This window comes from Podarcis filfolensis, assembly GCF_964270895.1.
Source record: "Podarcis filfolensis genome assembly, chromosome: 10".
Classification (NCBI taxonomy): Eukaryota; Metazoa; Chordata; class Lepidosauria; order Squamata; family Lacertidae; genus Podarcis; species Podarcis filfolensis.
The window spans coordinates 47,062,012-47,078,004 of record NC_139612.1 but is presented as its reverse complement, the minus strand read 5'-3'; the positions used below and the strand labels follow the sequence as shown (position 1 = coordinate 47,078,004).

General features: G+C 47.3%; 1 protein-coding gene and 1 long non-coding RNA gene across 2 annotated transcripts in view; both read right to left on the bottom strand.

Moving 5' to 3' along the window:
- Positions 1-15,993, bottom strand: part of LOC310743629 — a 232,848-nt gene that overhangs the window by 116,771 nt on the left and 100,084 nt on the right. The gene's annotated exons all lie outside the window — the stretch shown is intronic.
- On the bottom strand, positions 596-14,499 carry LOC310743799 (arf-GAP with dual PH domain-containing protein 1-like). Its single transcript, XM_083574264.1, has 11 exons — positions 14,123-14,499; positions 12,906-13,036; positions 11,097-11,188; positions 10,918-11,000; positions 8,720-8,832; positions 8,330-8,476; positions 5,863-5,946; positions 5,073-5,135; positions 4,204-4,275; positions 2,452-2,683; positions 596-1,153 (listed from the first exon to the last, which is right to left on the bottom strand). Exons 1-11 carry the CDS (start codon positions 14,214-14,216, stop codon positions 1,125-1,127), a joined length of 1,140 nt encoding a protein of 379 aa, XP_083430390.1. The 5' UTR covers positions 14,217-14,499; the 3' UTR covers positions 596-1,124.

Sequence of the window (15,993 nt, the reverse complement as noted above, 5' to 3'; positions counted from 1 at the left end):
GGGACAGCGGGAAGGCGCAGCGCGTCTCCCCGCTGTCCCCGGACCTGGTCTGAGGGCGGGCGGCAGGGAGAAGAGCGCTTCTCCCCGCTGCCTGCCCCGCAAGCTCCGGGGACAGCGGGAAGGCGCAGCGCGTCTTCCCGCTGTCCCCGGACCTGATCTCAAGGCGGGCGGCGGGGAGAAGAGCGCTTCTCCCCGCTGCCTGCCCCGCAAGCTCCGGGGACAGCTGGGAGGCGCAGCGCGTCTTCCCGCTGTCCCCGGACCTGGTCTGAAGGCGGGCGGCGGGGAGAAGAGCGCTTCTCCCTGCTGCCGGCACCACAAGCGCCTGGAGGGGAAATAATTTTTTTTTCCTTTATTTCCCCCCAAAAAAACTTGATGCATCCTATGGGCCGGTGCGTCCTATGGGGCGAAAAATACGGTAAGTAGAAATTTCATTACATTTGAATAGAAAACACAGAAGTTACAGGCAGTGGAGTGGCATGCATGACTGGACCACCCAGAACAGCCTCAGCACTCAGGACAGTCCTCGTTTTTCTACTGGAGGCAACAATAGGAACTCAAAAGACAAGTACTGCTGCAGGCTGCCAGGAACTTGAAGTCAAGAGAAAGATAGCAAGTTTATCATAGTTTTGAATAGATAGCAAAGTGGGGAAACCTGGCAGCCAGGACATCAGAATAATCAGAGTGAGAGACATGGGGCAGCAGCAAAAACAGGAGCAAAATAAAATACTCATCAGTTTGGTACGTATACACACAGCTGTTTTGATGGGTGGTTTTTTCTATCTTCCTGTTGAAGCCTTGAACAGGCAGCAGCCAATCAGCAGCAAGCAGTAGTAAGCCATGGAGGAGGGCCCCCACATATAGTGTGACCAACAGAAAGCAAGTCTGCCAGGCCTATGGTGGGACAGGACAAATAATGCCTCAGTTGATCAGCTCCTGTGCTTTCCATCTGGATCCGTTGCTGATCAAAATGGCAGAAAGCTCTGCTGTCCAAATGGATCCCAACCACGAGGCACTGGAATATAGCATGGCAGCTTCTTTGAGAAAGGGTGCCTTCTTTAACCCTGTGTTTCCCAAGAGGGCAGATAACAAGTAGAAAAGCAGCAAGTCTCTCTTCTTCAAAGATGTTAGGGCTTCAGCTTGAAATAAGCTTCAACTGTAGGAAAACAGAGGAGGCATCAGAGCAGGGATGGACGAGTTCTGCAATTACATATATTCTCAAACAGAATTTAGTGTTGGGCACACGGAATGCAGCTTTTGTTTTATCTTATAACCTAAGTTTCTAGTTCTCAAGGATGCAGAGACAAGTTTTCAAGGATGTGGACAGTGCCTGGTAAAATCATAGACGTCAGAGTGGGGTTTCCAGAGGTCAGCCACAGAAGCAGCAACAAGACCAGATTCTGGGGCACAGGTCAGAGGCCCTGCAGCCTCTGGGTTTCCTAAAACAATGTCCCCACAATAGTTGGCAGTCTCCAGCATCTTTAAAAAATAAAAAAACTTTTTACAGTCGAGGCACTGCTGGAAGCAAAGCAAACAGGTATGGGGCAGTTTGAGCACTGGAGAGAATGGGAACAACTGTTTGCTCCGAATGCAGCAGCACACTCACTGTAAAAAGAAGAGTTAGCTGCAACAGGTAAGGAGAAAGAAGAAGACAGAGAGGCAGGGAAGATGAATTTTTACTTCTCCAGGCCAGTGCTGGCGTAGGAGACCCCCGTTCCCCTGTGCTGCTTTAAGAGCAAAAGTGCTGCAATGTATGTGAGCATGTATGAAAGCTGTTCATATGAGCCTCCTGAACATGTACATGTGTTTTCTGGAGGTGGGAAGGAGAAAGTGTTGTGGTGTGATATGATAGCATATGTGGTGGACTTGTAAAAAGGTATTGGGAAATGATATATAATGAATTGAAAAAAATGTTTTAAAAGTACCTTTCCAAAAAAAACCAGAGTCCTTTTTGTTGGGGATAATCCAGAGGGAAATTCCCAGGTGTCAAAAAAGACTATCTATGTATGCTACTACTGCGGCCCATGTTTTTTTAGCCCAGAAATGGAAAACAGGCAAGGTCCCAACTAAAGAAGAATGGCAACTTAAACTGATGGAATACGCGCAGCTTGCAGATTTAACATACAGAATAAGAGAACAAGAAGAATGTACATTTAAAGAAGACTGAAAATGTTTACTGAAGATATGGGTGAAAATTGTGTTCATTTAAAAACGCTGGTAGCATTAAGATAAATTCAACAGCGTAAATAAGTTTTGATGGATGTAACAATGGATTACAGAATGGTTTAGTTCATGTGAAACATGCAGGGATGTATCGTATGCAAAATGGACCATGGAAAGAGAAGAAGGGAAGTCACTGATTTAAGGTTGTTTAAATGAATATTTTGAAATGTAAATTAGAAAAATTATATATAAGACCCAAGTGCCCAAGAAGAAAGTCTTTCTGACACTTACTTGCATATTCCTGGGGTGTCATGGGCTGCTCTATAATGTGCCTGAAGGCTGCAATCCACTCTTGCTGCTCCCTCTCAGTCTCACAGGTGAAGAGGTACTCCCGGTCAGGTGTGATAATGGTGATGCCGTACGGCCAGGTGAAGGTTCCCTGCGTGCCAGTTGGCAGCCCTTGCCGGACACCATATCCATGTCCATCACTACCTATGAACACTTCACCTTTCGCAAAAGCATCCTGCAAGGTAGGAGAGAAATAGGAGACGTGCCTTGGGATTCCGGTCCAAGTTAACCAGAGGCTTTGTTATTAGGAATTTTAGGTGCAGATATACCAAAGGAGCAGAAACTATTGTTTATGTATGCAATGACAGCAGCACGGATACTACAGGCCCAGAGGTGGAAAGAAGATAAAGTCCTGACCAGAGATGAATGGTTGATGAAGATGATGGACTATGCCGAAATGGCGAAATTGCCTGGGAAAATCAGAAACCAGGAAGAGAAGAACTTTAAGAATGAATGGGAAAAATTTACAATGTATTTAAGAGAACACTGTAAGCAACTAAAAACTTTGGCAGGATTTGAGGGATGCTTGTAATGTACTAAAAATTATGGTAAAAATTGATTATTTAAGAAAAATAGAAAAAATAAGAGAAGCAGCTGAAAAAAAATTGATAGTGGTAACCATGGAAGGGTGGAGGGGAGTCGAAGGATTCAGGGAATCCTAAATGTTGGTGTTGGTGTTTAATGTTTGAATTTAAATTTGCAATGTAAAACTTTGGGGAAAAGAAAACTCTGAAGGGGTCATTGAAACAGTTTCCCAGGGTGTGTAGCAGCACAATGGGGAGGGAGTAAAGCTTGATGAAGTGCTGGAATCTTAACCCCCACCCTTTAACGTTAGAAGGAGCAGAAGCAGCTCGGACAGTTGAAGCAGCAGCCTGGGGGAGTGGACATTTTCCATCGTTGTTCCCTCCATAACAGGAATAAGAAACCTATGGGCCTCTAGAAGGTAATCATAGAATCGCAGAATTATGAAGTTGGACGGGACCACAAGGATCATCTTGTCCAAGTCCCTGTGATGCAGGGATCTCAAATAAAGCATCCCAGACAGATGACCTGACATGCTGTTGGGCTCCAACAGCCCCAGCCAGCATGGCCAGCGGTCAGGAGTGATGGGGGCTACAGTCCAAGGAAACCTGGTTCCCCATTCCTGCCAATGGCTCATCTAGCCCAGTGTCTTTTTTTTCACAATGGCCAGCCAAGTGCCTGCAGGATTTGAACACAAGACCACTTCCTCATGCCCTGTGGTTTCCAGCAGCTGATATTCAGAGGCATTACTGCCTCCAACCATGGATGCAGAGGACAGCCATCATGGCTAGTAGCCACTGATCGCCATCTGCTCCATGAATTTCTCCCACCCTCTCTTAAAGCCGTCCAAGTTGGGGGCCATCTTGTGGGGAACAAGTCCCACGGTTCAAGGTTTCAGGAGCTGTCTCTTTGCACCTGTTTTGAGCTTGCCACTGGTCAGAGAGGGGGGAAACCCAGCTTTAACGAAAGTCTGACGGGCAGAAAGCAAGCACTAAAACTTTAGTTTCCTAAATCAGCATGGCGACAGGAGCCGGTTTGATAGTCAGCAACCCTGCTCCTGTTTCAAGCAACACAAGACGGCTATTCATCTGCTGGAAGACAGTGTAACTTAGTAAAGAACTGAGAGCAGAGCGAGGTGGGAGGGGATAAGGGGCAATCCGATTGCTGGCTTACCATAGGATCCTTGAAGTACATCAGCCTTCGGTGGTCCAGAGTGAACCAGCGCTTCTTGAAAGACTCCTTTTGCTGCAGAAGAACCAGAGATGTTTACAAGAGGAGGGAGCCCTCTCCTGGTCAATCTTCAATAGTAGCTTTAGAAGTGCATTCAATTCTTATATCACATCTGCCCTAGCAGCACAGAGTTAAGAGGGCCCACCCTGATGGTTGTTTATTGCAGGTATTCCACAACAAGTTCTTAACACAATAATAATGCATTAGTACAGTGGTACCTCGGGTTAAGTACTTAATTTGTTCTGGAGGTCCGTTCTTAACCTGAAACTGTTCTTAACCTGAAGCACCACTTTAGCTAATGGGGCCTCCTGGTGCCGCCGGAGCATGATTTCTGTTCTCATCCTGAAGCAAAGTTCTTAACCTGAGGTACTATTTCTGGGTTAGCAGAGTCTGTAACCTGAAGCGTCTGTAACCTAAAGCGTATGTAACCCGAGGTACCACTGTAGTGGATTTTTTCCCTACTTTAATTTGTTCTACAGTGTTTCCCCAGTGCTACCATATTAAAGCTGTCTGGGGAGTGGGGGCGAGGGTGTTAGAGGATACCAAAGCAGGACAAAAATATACCAGAACACTTGTGGTATAAAACATTATGGGATATGTACTGATTGGAAGTGAAGCAGTGTGACTGCCTCAACCTTAATCTCGCAAGATGCCTTCTTGCTGTTTTCATTTTGCTGATAGTTTACTCTTGGCTAAACCTTGGGCAGGGGATTTTTTAAAAAAACAACAACATATTGTCACCTCGCAATAGCTTCTGAGATAAAAAGAGATTTAAAATAAATATAGAAACCTAAATAAATAAATTGATATACCCTGGGCCCAGTCTTCTCCATGTAGCCTTCTTTCAGGAAATTCCGAGTCAGCCGGCTTTTGAGCTGCAACAGAAGGGCAGCTTTTGATTTATCAGAAATGACTGGGAAGACACTCAAACACTATGCATAATCAAAGGTTTGGATAGACTGGAAATGGGGTGGGGTGGGTAGGGGGGAAACGTCTTTTTACCCAAGGTATCAAAACAACTAGTTCTGTCCAGCCAAACCCAAACATGCCAGCTCCACAGACACCCCCCCCAACACAAAATGCCTAATGCTGGCCCAACCAAACACACACACACTACCCAATTTCACTTTGAGTCAAAGATGGCCACAGAGCTGAAAGTAATTAGATTTGCAATGACACTAGGAAGCCAGTTAGTCTGTAGTGCAGCCTTTCAAGCAGGCTATGCAGAAGGAATGCAAGCACATGCCAGAAATTTAGGTTTGTGCAGTCAAAGTGGATTCAAGTGTTCTGTTGCCCCAGCACAAGAGACCCACTTTTAAAGAAATCAAACCAACTTTAAAAAGATAATGCAGCTAATAAATTGAATGCACTGAAAAGTGTGGGATAAACAAATGGTTGACAAGGCAATGTGTAAACACCAAACACCTGACATGACAATCAGGATGAATGCTGCTGTCACATAACTTTCCTGCAAAGAAATCAAAATGAATAAAGACCAGCCATAATCTATTCTCTGCACAAACTTTGTGCAAGAAAATCAGGATGAATGTTGCATAAACAGGTTGCCTGAAGGAGGCCAATCTTGTTCCATAACTTCCTTACCTCTTGATCACTGGCAACAGGAAAGGCCACCTTCAAATAGTGGAATTGTACTGCGCGGATCGCATTGAACCAGTCCACAATTTCCTAGATAGAGGAAGGGCACACAAAAGAACAATGAACCGGAAGCCTGACTCTAAGCAGGCCTACTCAGAAGCAAATCTCGTTGGTTTCTAAGTAACCTGTTGGACAAGGCTAAAAGCCAATCTGGACCAGCATTCTGCTCTTATAGCGGCCAACCCATGGGAAGCCCACCTGCAGAATGTAAATGCAACAGCACTCTCTCCACTTGTGATCCCCAGCAGCTGGCATTTAGAGGCACACTGCCTCCGACAGCGTAGGAAGAACTTAGCCATTGTGACAAGTAAACACTGATAGCCTTATCCTCCATGAATTCGTCTAATCCCCTATGCCTATGGAACGTTCTTCCTGGTAAGTTTGCAGCATGCGTCTGAGGAACCCAAAATCCAATTGAAGAAAGTTCCTGGGCAACATCAGTGAACATCTCCCACAACTAGAATTCATAATAATCCAAAGACCATCCTGTCCCACAATGGTTTCCTACCACAGCCATATTTCCTGGTAGTGCTAAGGACTTGTATTTAATTTGCAGCTGTTGCAGACAATGCTTGTTCTGACGGAGTGAGAGATGAGGAAAGGGAGTCTGCCTTGGACCCAAAGATTCCCAGACATGAAGCAAGAAGGATCTGGGTTGTCTCCAGTGGTGGACTTTGACCTCTGGTACAATTTATGCCAGGTGTGAGCAGTCCCAGGCTTCTTGGGTCTACTTGGGTTTTTTACTAGAACCCCTAAGACCCACCAGCCAGAGCCAGGTGCAAAACACATGCAGCTGATATTGAAGAAAGGCTGCTTCTGAGCACGTTTCTGAGCCTAGAACGGAACCAGAACGGAAAATAGGCTCACAGGCCTTTCACACAGAAGACCACTCCTGTTTAGCTTTCTTCATTTCAGCAGCCCAGTTAGATGGATAAAGTCATTTTGCTGTTGCTGTTGTCAAGCTACTGAATCAGAAACACCCAGAGAACTACCGTATTTTTCGCCCTATAGGACGCACCGGCCCACAGGACGCACCTAGTTTTTTGGGGGGGAAATCAAGGGAAAATTTTTTATTTCCCCCCCAGGTTTGCGCAGCCACCCCCAAGCTAGAAGAGGGAGACGGAGCGCTCCGTCTCCCTCTTCTGCCTTCAGGGACAGCCTCTCTCAGCGCTCCGCCACCGGACAGCGCTCCGCCACCCCGCTATCCCCCGAGGTTGTGGGGCTGGCGGGGGGGGGAGAAGCAAACTTGCTTCTCCCCCCCCCCCGCTAGCCTCCAGATCAGGTCGGGGAATAGCGGGGTGGTGGCGCTCCGCCTCCCCGCTATCCCCCGAGGTTGTGGGGCTGGCGGGGGGGGGAGAAGCAAACTTGCTTCTCCCCCCCCCCGCTAGCCTCCAGATCAGGTCGGGGAATAGCGGGGTGGTGGCGCTCCGCCTCCCCGCTATCCCCCGAAGTTGTGGGGCTGACGGGGGAGGGGGGAGAAGCAAGCTTGCTTCCTCCCCCCCCCCCGCCATCCTCCAGATCAGGGCGGGGAATAGCGGGGTGGCAGCGCTCCGCCTCCCCGCTATCCTCCGAGGTTGTGGGGCTGGCGGGGGGGGAGAAGCAAGCTTGCTTCTCCCCCCTGCCAGCCTCCAGATCAGGTCGGGGAATAACGGGGTGGTGGTGCTCCGCTACCCCGCTATCCTCCGAGGTTGTGGGGCTGGCGGGGGGGGGAGAAGCAAGCTTGCTTCCTCCCCCCCCCCCATCCTCCAGATCAGGTCGGGGAATAGCGGGGTGGCAGCGCTCCGCCTCCCCGCTATCCCCCGAGGTTGTGGGGCTGGCGGGGGGGGAAGCAAACTTGCTTCTCCCCCCCGCCATCCTCCAGATCAGGTCGGGGAATAGCGGGGTGGCGGCGCTCCGCCTCCCCGCTATCCCCCGAGGTTGTGGGGCTGGCGGGGGGGGAGAAGCAAGCTTGCTTCCTCCCCCCCCCCGCCATCCTCCAGATCAGGTCGGGGAATAGCGCGGTGGCAGCGCTCCGCCTCCCCGCTATCCTCCGAGGTTGTGGGGCTGGCGGGGGGGAGAAGCAAGCTTGCTTCCTCCCCCCCCCCGCCATCCTCCAGATCAGGTCGGGGAATAGCGCGGTGGCAGCGCTCCGCCTCCCCGCTATCCCCCGAGCTTTTGGGCTGCAGGCTCCCGCTGGGCTTGCAAGACTTGCGGATAGCTTCCTGAAGCCTGCATTCGCCCCATAGGACGCACACACATTTCCCCTTCATTTTTGGAGGGGAAAAAGTGCGTCCTATAGGGCGAAAAATACGGTACCTGTGTCACTCCTTATCTAGACCATCTTCTGACAGAAGACGCTGACTCTGTCAAGTCCAGGCTTTCTCCACCATTTCCTACAGAGTGCCACACCATACTGCTAGCCAGGCCCCTGTACCTTCCCATCCTCATGATAAAGGAAGATGTTGCGAGTCTTGTTCTCTTTCAGGTAGGTGATCTGCAGGCCATTTGGGTTCCCTGTCTTCTCCGGCTGGAACGTGGCATTGATAGTGTCAATTTTAACAACTACTTTTGGTTCTTTGGCCTGAAAAGAAAATAATGTTGGTATTTATGCAACACCACTGGTGCACAAGGGATCTTGCAGAGCTTCATAAGCAAAAATAAAAACAGGCAGGCCCTTAACAGTTTAAAGTGTGAAGAGTTGCAAGGGCAACTCAGGTTTCTTTACGGTACTGCAAAGAAAATTCTGAAGCATCCTTCTGAAGACTGTAGGAAAGGTTGCCCATTCCGGGTTGGGATGCACTTACACAAGTAAATTGCTACTCACATCCTGTTTGACAAAATACTTGAGACAGCCCTCTCTCTCAGACAGCAGAAACCTGCGAGGAAGATACTGCCCGTTGTCTCTGCCTCGCTTCCACAGAATCCCTTCCTTCAATCCTAGGAGGAAAAGGCAAGCTGGAGATTACATGCGCTGGCCAGAATGGAAACATCAGACAGCCCAAGACACGCAGGAAGCTGCCGTGTATCAGAGTTGCCTACAGACTGCCAGTATGTTGTGGGAGAAATTCCAGCGTATACTGGGAATTTAGGTTCATGCAACTGAAGTGGATTAAAGTGCCCTGTCATCCTAGCACAAAAAATCCACTTAAACGCACACACACATTGAGACTTTTTGCAGCTAGGAAAGCAATGGGGGAATGCACTGAAAGTGTGGAATGAACAAATGATTAAGGGGAAGAAGCAAAAACACCACGCAAGCACAGGAGGATGAATGCTCAGCCACATAACCTCCTTGCAAGCAAATCACAACAAATACTCAATAAAGACCAGACATTGCCTAACCTCTGCATAGGCTTTATGCAAGCAAATAAGAATTAATGCTCAATGAAAAGGCCGTCCGGAAGAGGTCTGTGTAGTTGCTCCTGCACCTCATTTATCTAGTGCATTTGTAAACAGATTATACCAGGCTATTTGTCCATCTAGCCCAGGCTTCCTCAACCTCGGCCCTCCAGATGTTTTGAGACTACAATTCCCATCATCCCTGACCACTGGTCCTGCTAGCTAGGGATCATGGGAGTTGTAGGCCAAAAACATCTGGAGGGCCGAGGTTGAGGAAGCCTGATCTAGCCCAATATTCTCTGTTTTGGTTGGCAGTAGTCCTTCAGGGTCTCAGTCAGAGAAAGGTATTTCCTATCACCTTCTCCCTCATCTTTTAATTGGAGATCTCAAGAGGACTGAACCTGGGGCCTTCTGCATGCGGGGGGGGGGGGGCTCTGCCACTGAGCTATGGCCCCTGTGCACTGACCACTGAGGTTTCTGTACAGCAGATACATACTGACCTACAGAGACCAAACCCCTCCATCATTCTACTCCAAAAGTCTACATATTTTAGCACAGTGCATTCTCCTCCATGCCGTCAGGGTGAGAGACATCCTAGATGAGAGATGACTGAGGAATTATTTGAGCTGAGGTTATTAAGGACTAGCTACTTAAGTTATAGCTTCCACTTTTCCTCTGGCCATTCCTTGTGTCTTTTTACAGCTGTGTGACAGCAACAATTCAGCAGGTAGCACTTTCCTCCAACGCTGCTGGAAAAAGCACAGTTGAATTTCTGAAGTCTTTTTTTTTGGGGGGGGAGGCTTTGCAATAAGAAAAAGTAGCAGCCATGCTGTAAGTACTTCAGTTCTAAAAGGGTGGAAGGTGGACGTGAAAACTGCTCTGCCTGCCCCCACGGAGGAAGCACTCACATATAGAGATGGTCTTCCACTCTGTTTTCACACCCTTTGCTACATACAAGCCACAAGCACTGAATTATAATTCTTCCTGTTTCACAGGTAAACCATTTCCTCTGGTGAGCAGCCCTGATTATGTTATTTCATGACCCACTCTGGGAGGGAAGACAATGTGCCAAATTGTCTTCTTCTTTAAAATTCTTGGAGTCTGCACCTGACATCCCGGGGCAGTCACCAGAACCCCAGGATCTTGACAGGCCCCCCTAAAAACACCTGTCACAAGCAGGGCCAGATTAGGTTTGATGAGGCCCTAAGCTACTGGAGGTAATGGGGCCCTTTATATGTCCAGCTGTCCTTTGTCAACAACAAATTGTCACTTTATGTGTTGAATGTATGCTATATGGTAATTTATGGACCAAATAGGTATCTAAAACCATTTGCACATATTGCCATGCAACCAGTCCATGCAGAATGTAGGAACCCTATATATAGAAATGAGCAAACCAGTGATATTTTAGGGAGCAGGCTAGCAGGTGGGGCCCATTACTTACATCATAGGAGCCTACACAACACAAAACACTGTTGCTGTATGTACATTGGTTTTATTTTATTTGTTTTTTATCTTATATTTTGAAAACGTACATACAGGTTTTTCCCCCTTTAAATTTTTTTGGGGCCCCCAAGAGAGTGGGGCCCTAAGCTATAGCTTGTTTAGCTTCTATGTAAATCTGGCACTGGTCACAAGGCTGCTAGCTTTTCAGAGGGATTGATTCCACTGCAGAAGGATTACCATTGGAATATGGCGGATGTTTTCCTGGCTCCGTGAATTCTTTCCGCTCGTATTTGGCTCGTACCCACTGCTCTCTCAGGACTCTGTGGGAAGTTGAGAGAGATGATATGGTGACAGGTAAGAGAAATCTCGCAATGCACAACCCTTTCTCCCTTCCCCGATGGAGATTCGGCACTTACTGGCAATCAGTGTGGACTGGGCGGTAATAGTACATAGGAACATGGGCCTCATACGTTGCCTTGGCCACTGCATTCCCATGCTGCATCAAAAACTAAAAAGGGGAAGATGCACAAGTTAATGCTCATACTCTTTTCATGTAAGCCAGCCTTCCTCAACCTGGTGCCCTCCACCTATTTTGGACTCCAACTCCCATCAGCCCCAGCTAGCCTGGATCAGCTGGCAGAGATGCTCTCCTGGGTAGTCCTACTTTTACGTACCACCCCATAAATTTTCAAAAGCCTTGCCACCTACAACTCTGCGCAATATCCATTCTCTGTACAGCTAACTGTCTCCCAAAATCAGAACACGGTGAAATGGGGAGCATAGGCTGAAATCACATTCTGGGATTCTGTTATCAATGGAATCAGGGCCATTTTACACATTTCAAAGCTGTCCTCCAACTAGACGCTAGAGTGGGTTGGTGGGGAGGAGAAAACCTCCAGGCTGAATGCCAGTCTTGGGCTGCCGAAGGGTCCAAGTTGGCCTGCAAGGCAATTTCTCCAAACCACATCCACCTGTCAATCATCTGATGTTACTGGGTGATATCAGCGGATGGGCAGGGTTCATTCCTCCTGGGTGCAGTTTTCCCAGTGTATTCCAAGCGGGAAACATACTGACAAAGGAGACCCCTGCAGCCAGCAGGACTGAATTCTCCACTGACCCCTCCAGCCTGTACCCCACACAGGTCAACTTGGACAGCAGTCATCTAACAGGGGGACAAGCCCTGAACTACAAAATGACAATGAGCTGAAGCCAAAGCTTAAGAAATCGTACCAAGAGGTTTGGTTACAGAAGGGAATATCTAAGCACAGTGGTAAAAAAGCTCCGTGTTGCATTTCCAACAACATATTCAGTGGAACGTGGTTTTAGTGTGGTCATCCAACTTCTCTCCAAGCAATGAAACAGACTCCAGATTACTAAAGGAGGTGTTTTAAGACGCTTGCTACGTGACTTTAAACAAGACACTGGGAAACTGGTTTCACTTCATCAAGCGCATCCAACGCATTTAGAATTTGCTGAACAGTGAAATAGTTACTAAATGTATCTAAGCCTCTTGTTAAATGACTTTCAAAAGCTGGTATCACTCGATCCAGTTCATCAATTTTGTTGAATTAGTTAAACTAATTTGTTTCATTTGGGTTTTGAATTAACTATTACTGTTTTGAATTTTATTGTTCTATTATTGTCCTTGGGTAAGACTGGTACCCAAATGTTTTCATTCTTGAGCATGAACCAGTCACTTTCAGGCAGTTGGCAAGCTTTGCTCTTGATCACAAAATCCTGCCACTATTGAACTCCCCGTTAATGAGATCTGTGGCTATGCCCCAGCTCACTGTTTCAGATCTGTGACAAACAATTGAAACCCTTTTGCTACACTCACAAAGCAATCCAGGCTTTGGGGTGGAGGAGAGGAAGGAGCCAGCCACATGGTTGTGGCCACCTGAGTGACTCCTCATCTAACACAAATCCCTATCTTCCCTATTCCACGCTCATGCACCAGCCACACCACCATGACATTTGACCTCTACAAGGCCCCAGGGTCCCCTCCTTCCCTGACACAGCAACCTCAGGAGAGCTCAACCTTTTCTCATCCTCCATGACTACCAATCTTACATTTCTGAAGCTTGGTGCTCTCTTTTCTTTTCTTTTCTTTTCTTCCCTTCCCTCTTTACTCCCAGCATTCTTGAGAGAAAAGAGGGGCGAATTGTTTGCATCTCCTATGCAAATATATTATCGAGTGAGTAGCTTCTTGGGGACACAAGACTCACCTGCACCTGACCTTCATCCCAGTGGTCCATCCTTAGTGACTTGACTTTGCTGATGCCAGAGATGTTGCGATGAATCCCTGAGCAGTTTAAGCAGAGGAAGACGCCCAAAGTATAGGAGGCCCAGTCAGGGTCTAAGGGGAATAAAAGCGTATCAGTGCTTGGAGACTGGGTATTATATTTATTTAATAAACAGGTTCAAACCCACCCACCCCAAAGTTCTTGAGAGGCCTTGTTTGACTAATATATAAGAGGAGTCCTGCTGGATGAGGACAAAGGCCCTTCATCAGCCTGTTCTTAGTGCCCTCCAGATGCCTGTGGTAATCCCACAAGCAGGACCTGAGCACAGTTTAGGTTTGCCACAATCATTCCAGGGCAATCTTCTAAGGTCCACTCTCTATCCGCCATCTTGACAGCCCCAAACTCAAGGCTAGTGAGAGGGCATTTTCTGCAGCAGCCCCCTAATGGTGAAATTCCCTCACCACAAAGATGTTTCTGTCACCTTCATTGTCAAGCTTTCTTCAAGGGTTTGAAGATGCAGCTCTTCACCAAGCCCATTGACCCTTGAGAGGCGTTCATTTTAGGCCCCACTGACTGAAATTTGTTTAATTCTAAATGCCGTGTTTCACTTCATTGTGGCCCACCCTGGGATTTCATGTCACATGGCAGTTCGTAAAAATAACAAACCAAGAACCATTATTGGAATCCAAGAATACTTTCCAATCAGCCAGAAACACTTGAGAGGGTGAAGCCATGGGTGTTGCCTGAGAAAGGTGCAAGGGCTAAACAGAGAGGTACAGAGGGCCACATTCGGCCTCCCAGGCTTGAGGCCCCCAACCTCTGCCCTAGCACAACAAATTCACTTTTAAAACAGCAAGGAATGAATGAATGATTAATGAAAATATATATGAATGCCCTGCACACACTTTAGGATGAATGCGCCTTGTCACATAACATACCCGCAAACAAATCAGAACGAACACTCACCAAATACCAGATATAATCTAATCTCCATGGAAGCTTTGCGCAAGGCATAAGTTATCTGGAGGAGCTCCAGGCTAGATAAAAACACAATGCCCAAACGTGCCAGCGCTGCTTCTCCTTCATTAATTCCCCACAACCCGCCACTCCTTCCAAGGAACGGTCATTTCTTTGACTGCTTCAGACGTCCATCACATTTGCCCTCCACTTCTGCCCTGAAGCCTCCAAAATTGATTTACCAGGTTCCCCGCAATCTGCACACAAGGCATTTTCTTTTCTGCTCCACACTTCCTTGAGGCTGTTCACATTCCTACCATCTTCTGTAGCCATCATCTCTGGAATGCCTTGGAACCCTCTGGGGCAGAGCGGAAATCTGCTTCCTTGGTACCTGTGATCACACGTCCACCTTGCACAAGAGGTAGATTTAGAGAACTTTTAGAGGTTGTTGGTTTTTTTTTCTTTTAAAGGAGGGAGAGGCAGAGACACAGCTGCCTCTGTGCGAGGCAGCTGGAGAGGTAAGAAAATGTTTGCAAGGGAAAGCAGCAGAGGCAGAGAGGTGTTAGCTGCAGGCGAGGCAGCAGCAGCGGCGGCAAAGGAGGCTGTGCCTGTGGGTATTAAGGGAAGTGCAGCTATTAAACATAAAAACCGGTTTTTCCACATCTCACAGGGCTAGAGGCCAAGCCCAAGAAAAAGGAACTCAAGCAGCACGCAAAGTGATAAAATGCAGCACAACCCACATTTGTTACTATGCCCTTGTTTGTTAAAAAGATTCTTAAGAGCACTCCTCAGCTTACACTAACACTCCCTTTGCAGCTGGTATTGGTCTTATCTAAGAGACAAGAGATTGTAGCTTGACCAAGCCCACACAACAAAGCAGTGGCAAAGGCTAGAAGTCTCCCTGCAGCAACCTTTGCCAACCTGGTGCCCCCGAGATGTTGTTGGGACTCTCATCTCCCACCAGCAATGCTATAATCTAAAAATGTTAAGCTGACAGTATTGCACGCATACAAGCCCCCTTTAAAGCTTAGGCTGCAATCCTATGCACCCTTACTTGGGAATAAGGCCCACTGCACTCTATAGATGCCCACTTAAATGTGTTGTGGAAGTGGGGATTATTGGTTTTTGTTCTTATTTTTATTATGTACCATATTTTGTGCCTTTCATATTGTAATTTTGTGTTGCAAACTGCCCTGAGATCTGTATAGGGTAGTATACAAATTAATAATAATAATAATAATAATAATAATAATAATAATAATAATAGAAGAAATAGAAAACATCAGCTTACTGAATGAGAGGAGATGCATAGCAATACAGTGGTACCTCGGGTTAAGAACTTAATTCGTTCCGGATGTCCGTTCTTAACCTGAAACTGTTCTTAACCAGTTTAGCTAATGGGGCCTCCCACTGCCACTGTGCCGCCGCTGCACGATTTCTGTTCTCATCCTGAAGCAAAGTTCTTTACCCGAGGTACTATTTCTGGGTTAGCGGAGTCTGGAACCTGAAGCGTATGTAACCCGAGGTACCACTGTACAGTGGTTGGCAATTGTAGCTGATGGTTTCTTTTAGGCTGCAGTCCAGTACACAGTTACAAGTACATCCTGTTGAACTCAATGGGTCTTTCTTCTGAGTAGACATGCACAGGACTGCAGTTAACCACAGAACTAAAATCTTTCCCAGGTCAGCAGCCATGTCTTAAAAAAACAAGAAACGGGGCACCTTCAACCAATTTGTTACGCCATAAAGATCCACTCCGTTAGATGCATGAAGCAATTTCCAGAGGGAAAAGCTTGCCTCTTGCAACAATAAACCGGGCTAGTCTTTTATGGCGCCACCAAACTGCACTGTAACTCTTGAGAGCAGATTCTCGGTGCATTTTCCCCTTCAAGACAATTCTGGACACTATATAGTTTGCCCCTTAGAATCCTAGAATGGTAGAGTTGCAAGGGACCCCGGGGGTCATCTAGTCCAACCCCTAGCTGTGCAGGAATCTTTTAGTCAACCTATGAGGCTCAAACCCATAACCCTGAAATGAAGTTACAGATAGGTAGCCGTGTTGGTCTGCCATAGTCAAAACAAAAAAATTTTTTCCTTCCAGTAGCACCTTAAA

Excerpts from the sequence above, each read along its gene's own strand:
- LOC310743799 (XM_083574264.1), bottom strand. The coding sequence starts at position 14,216 with ATGATGGCTACAGAAGATGGTAGGAATGTGAACAGCCTCAAGGAAGTG. Across the intron at positions 5,947-8,329 it reads TTTATCATGAGGATGGGAAG|GAAATTGTGGACTGGTTCAA; the intron begins GTACAGGGGCCT and ends TCCTCTATCTAG. Across the intron at positions 2,684-4,203 it reads TGTACTTCAAGGATCCTATG|GATGCTTTTGCGAAAGGTGA; the intron begins GTAAGCCAGCAA and ends CCTACCTTGCAG.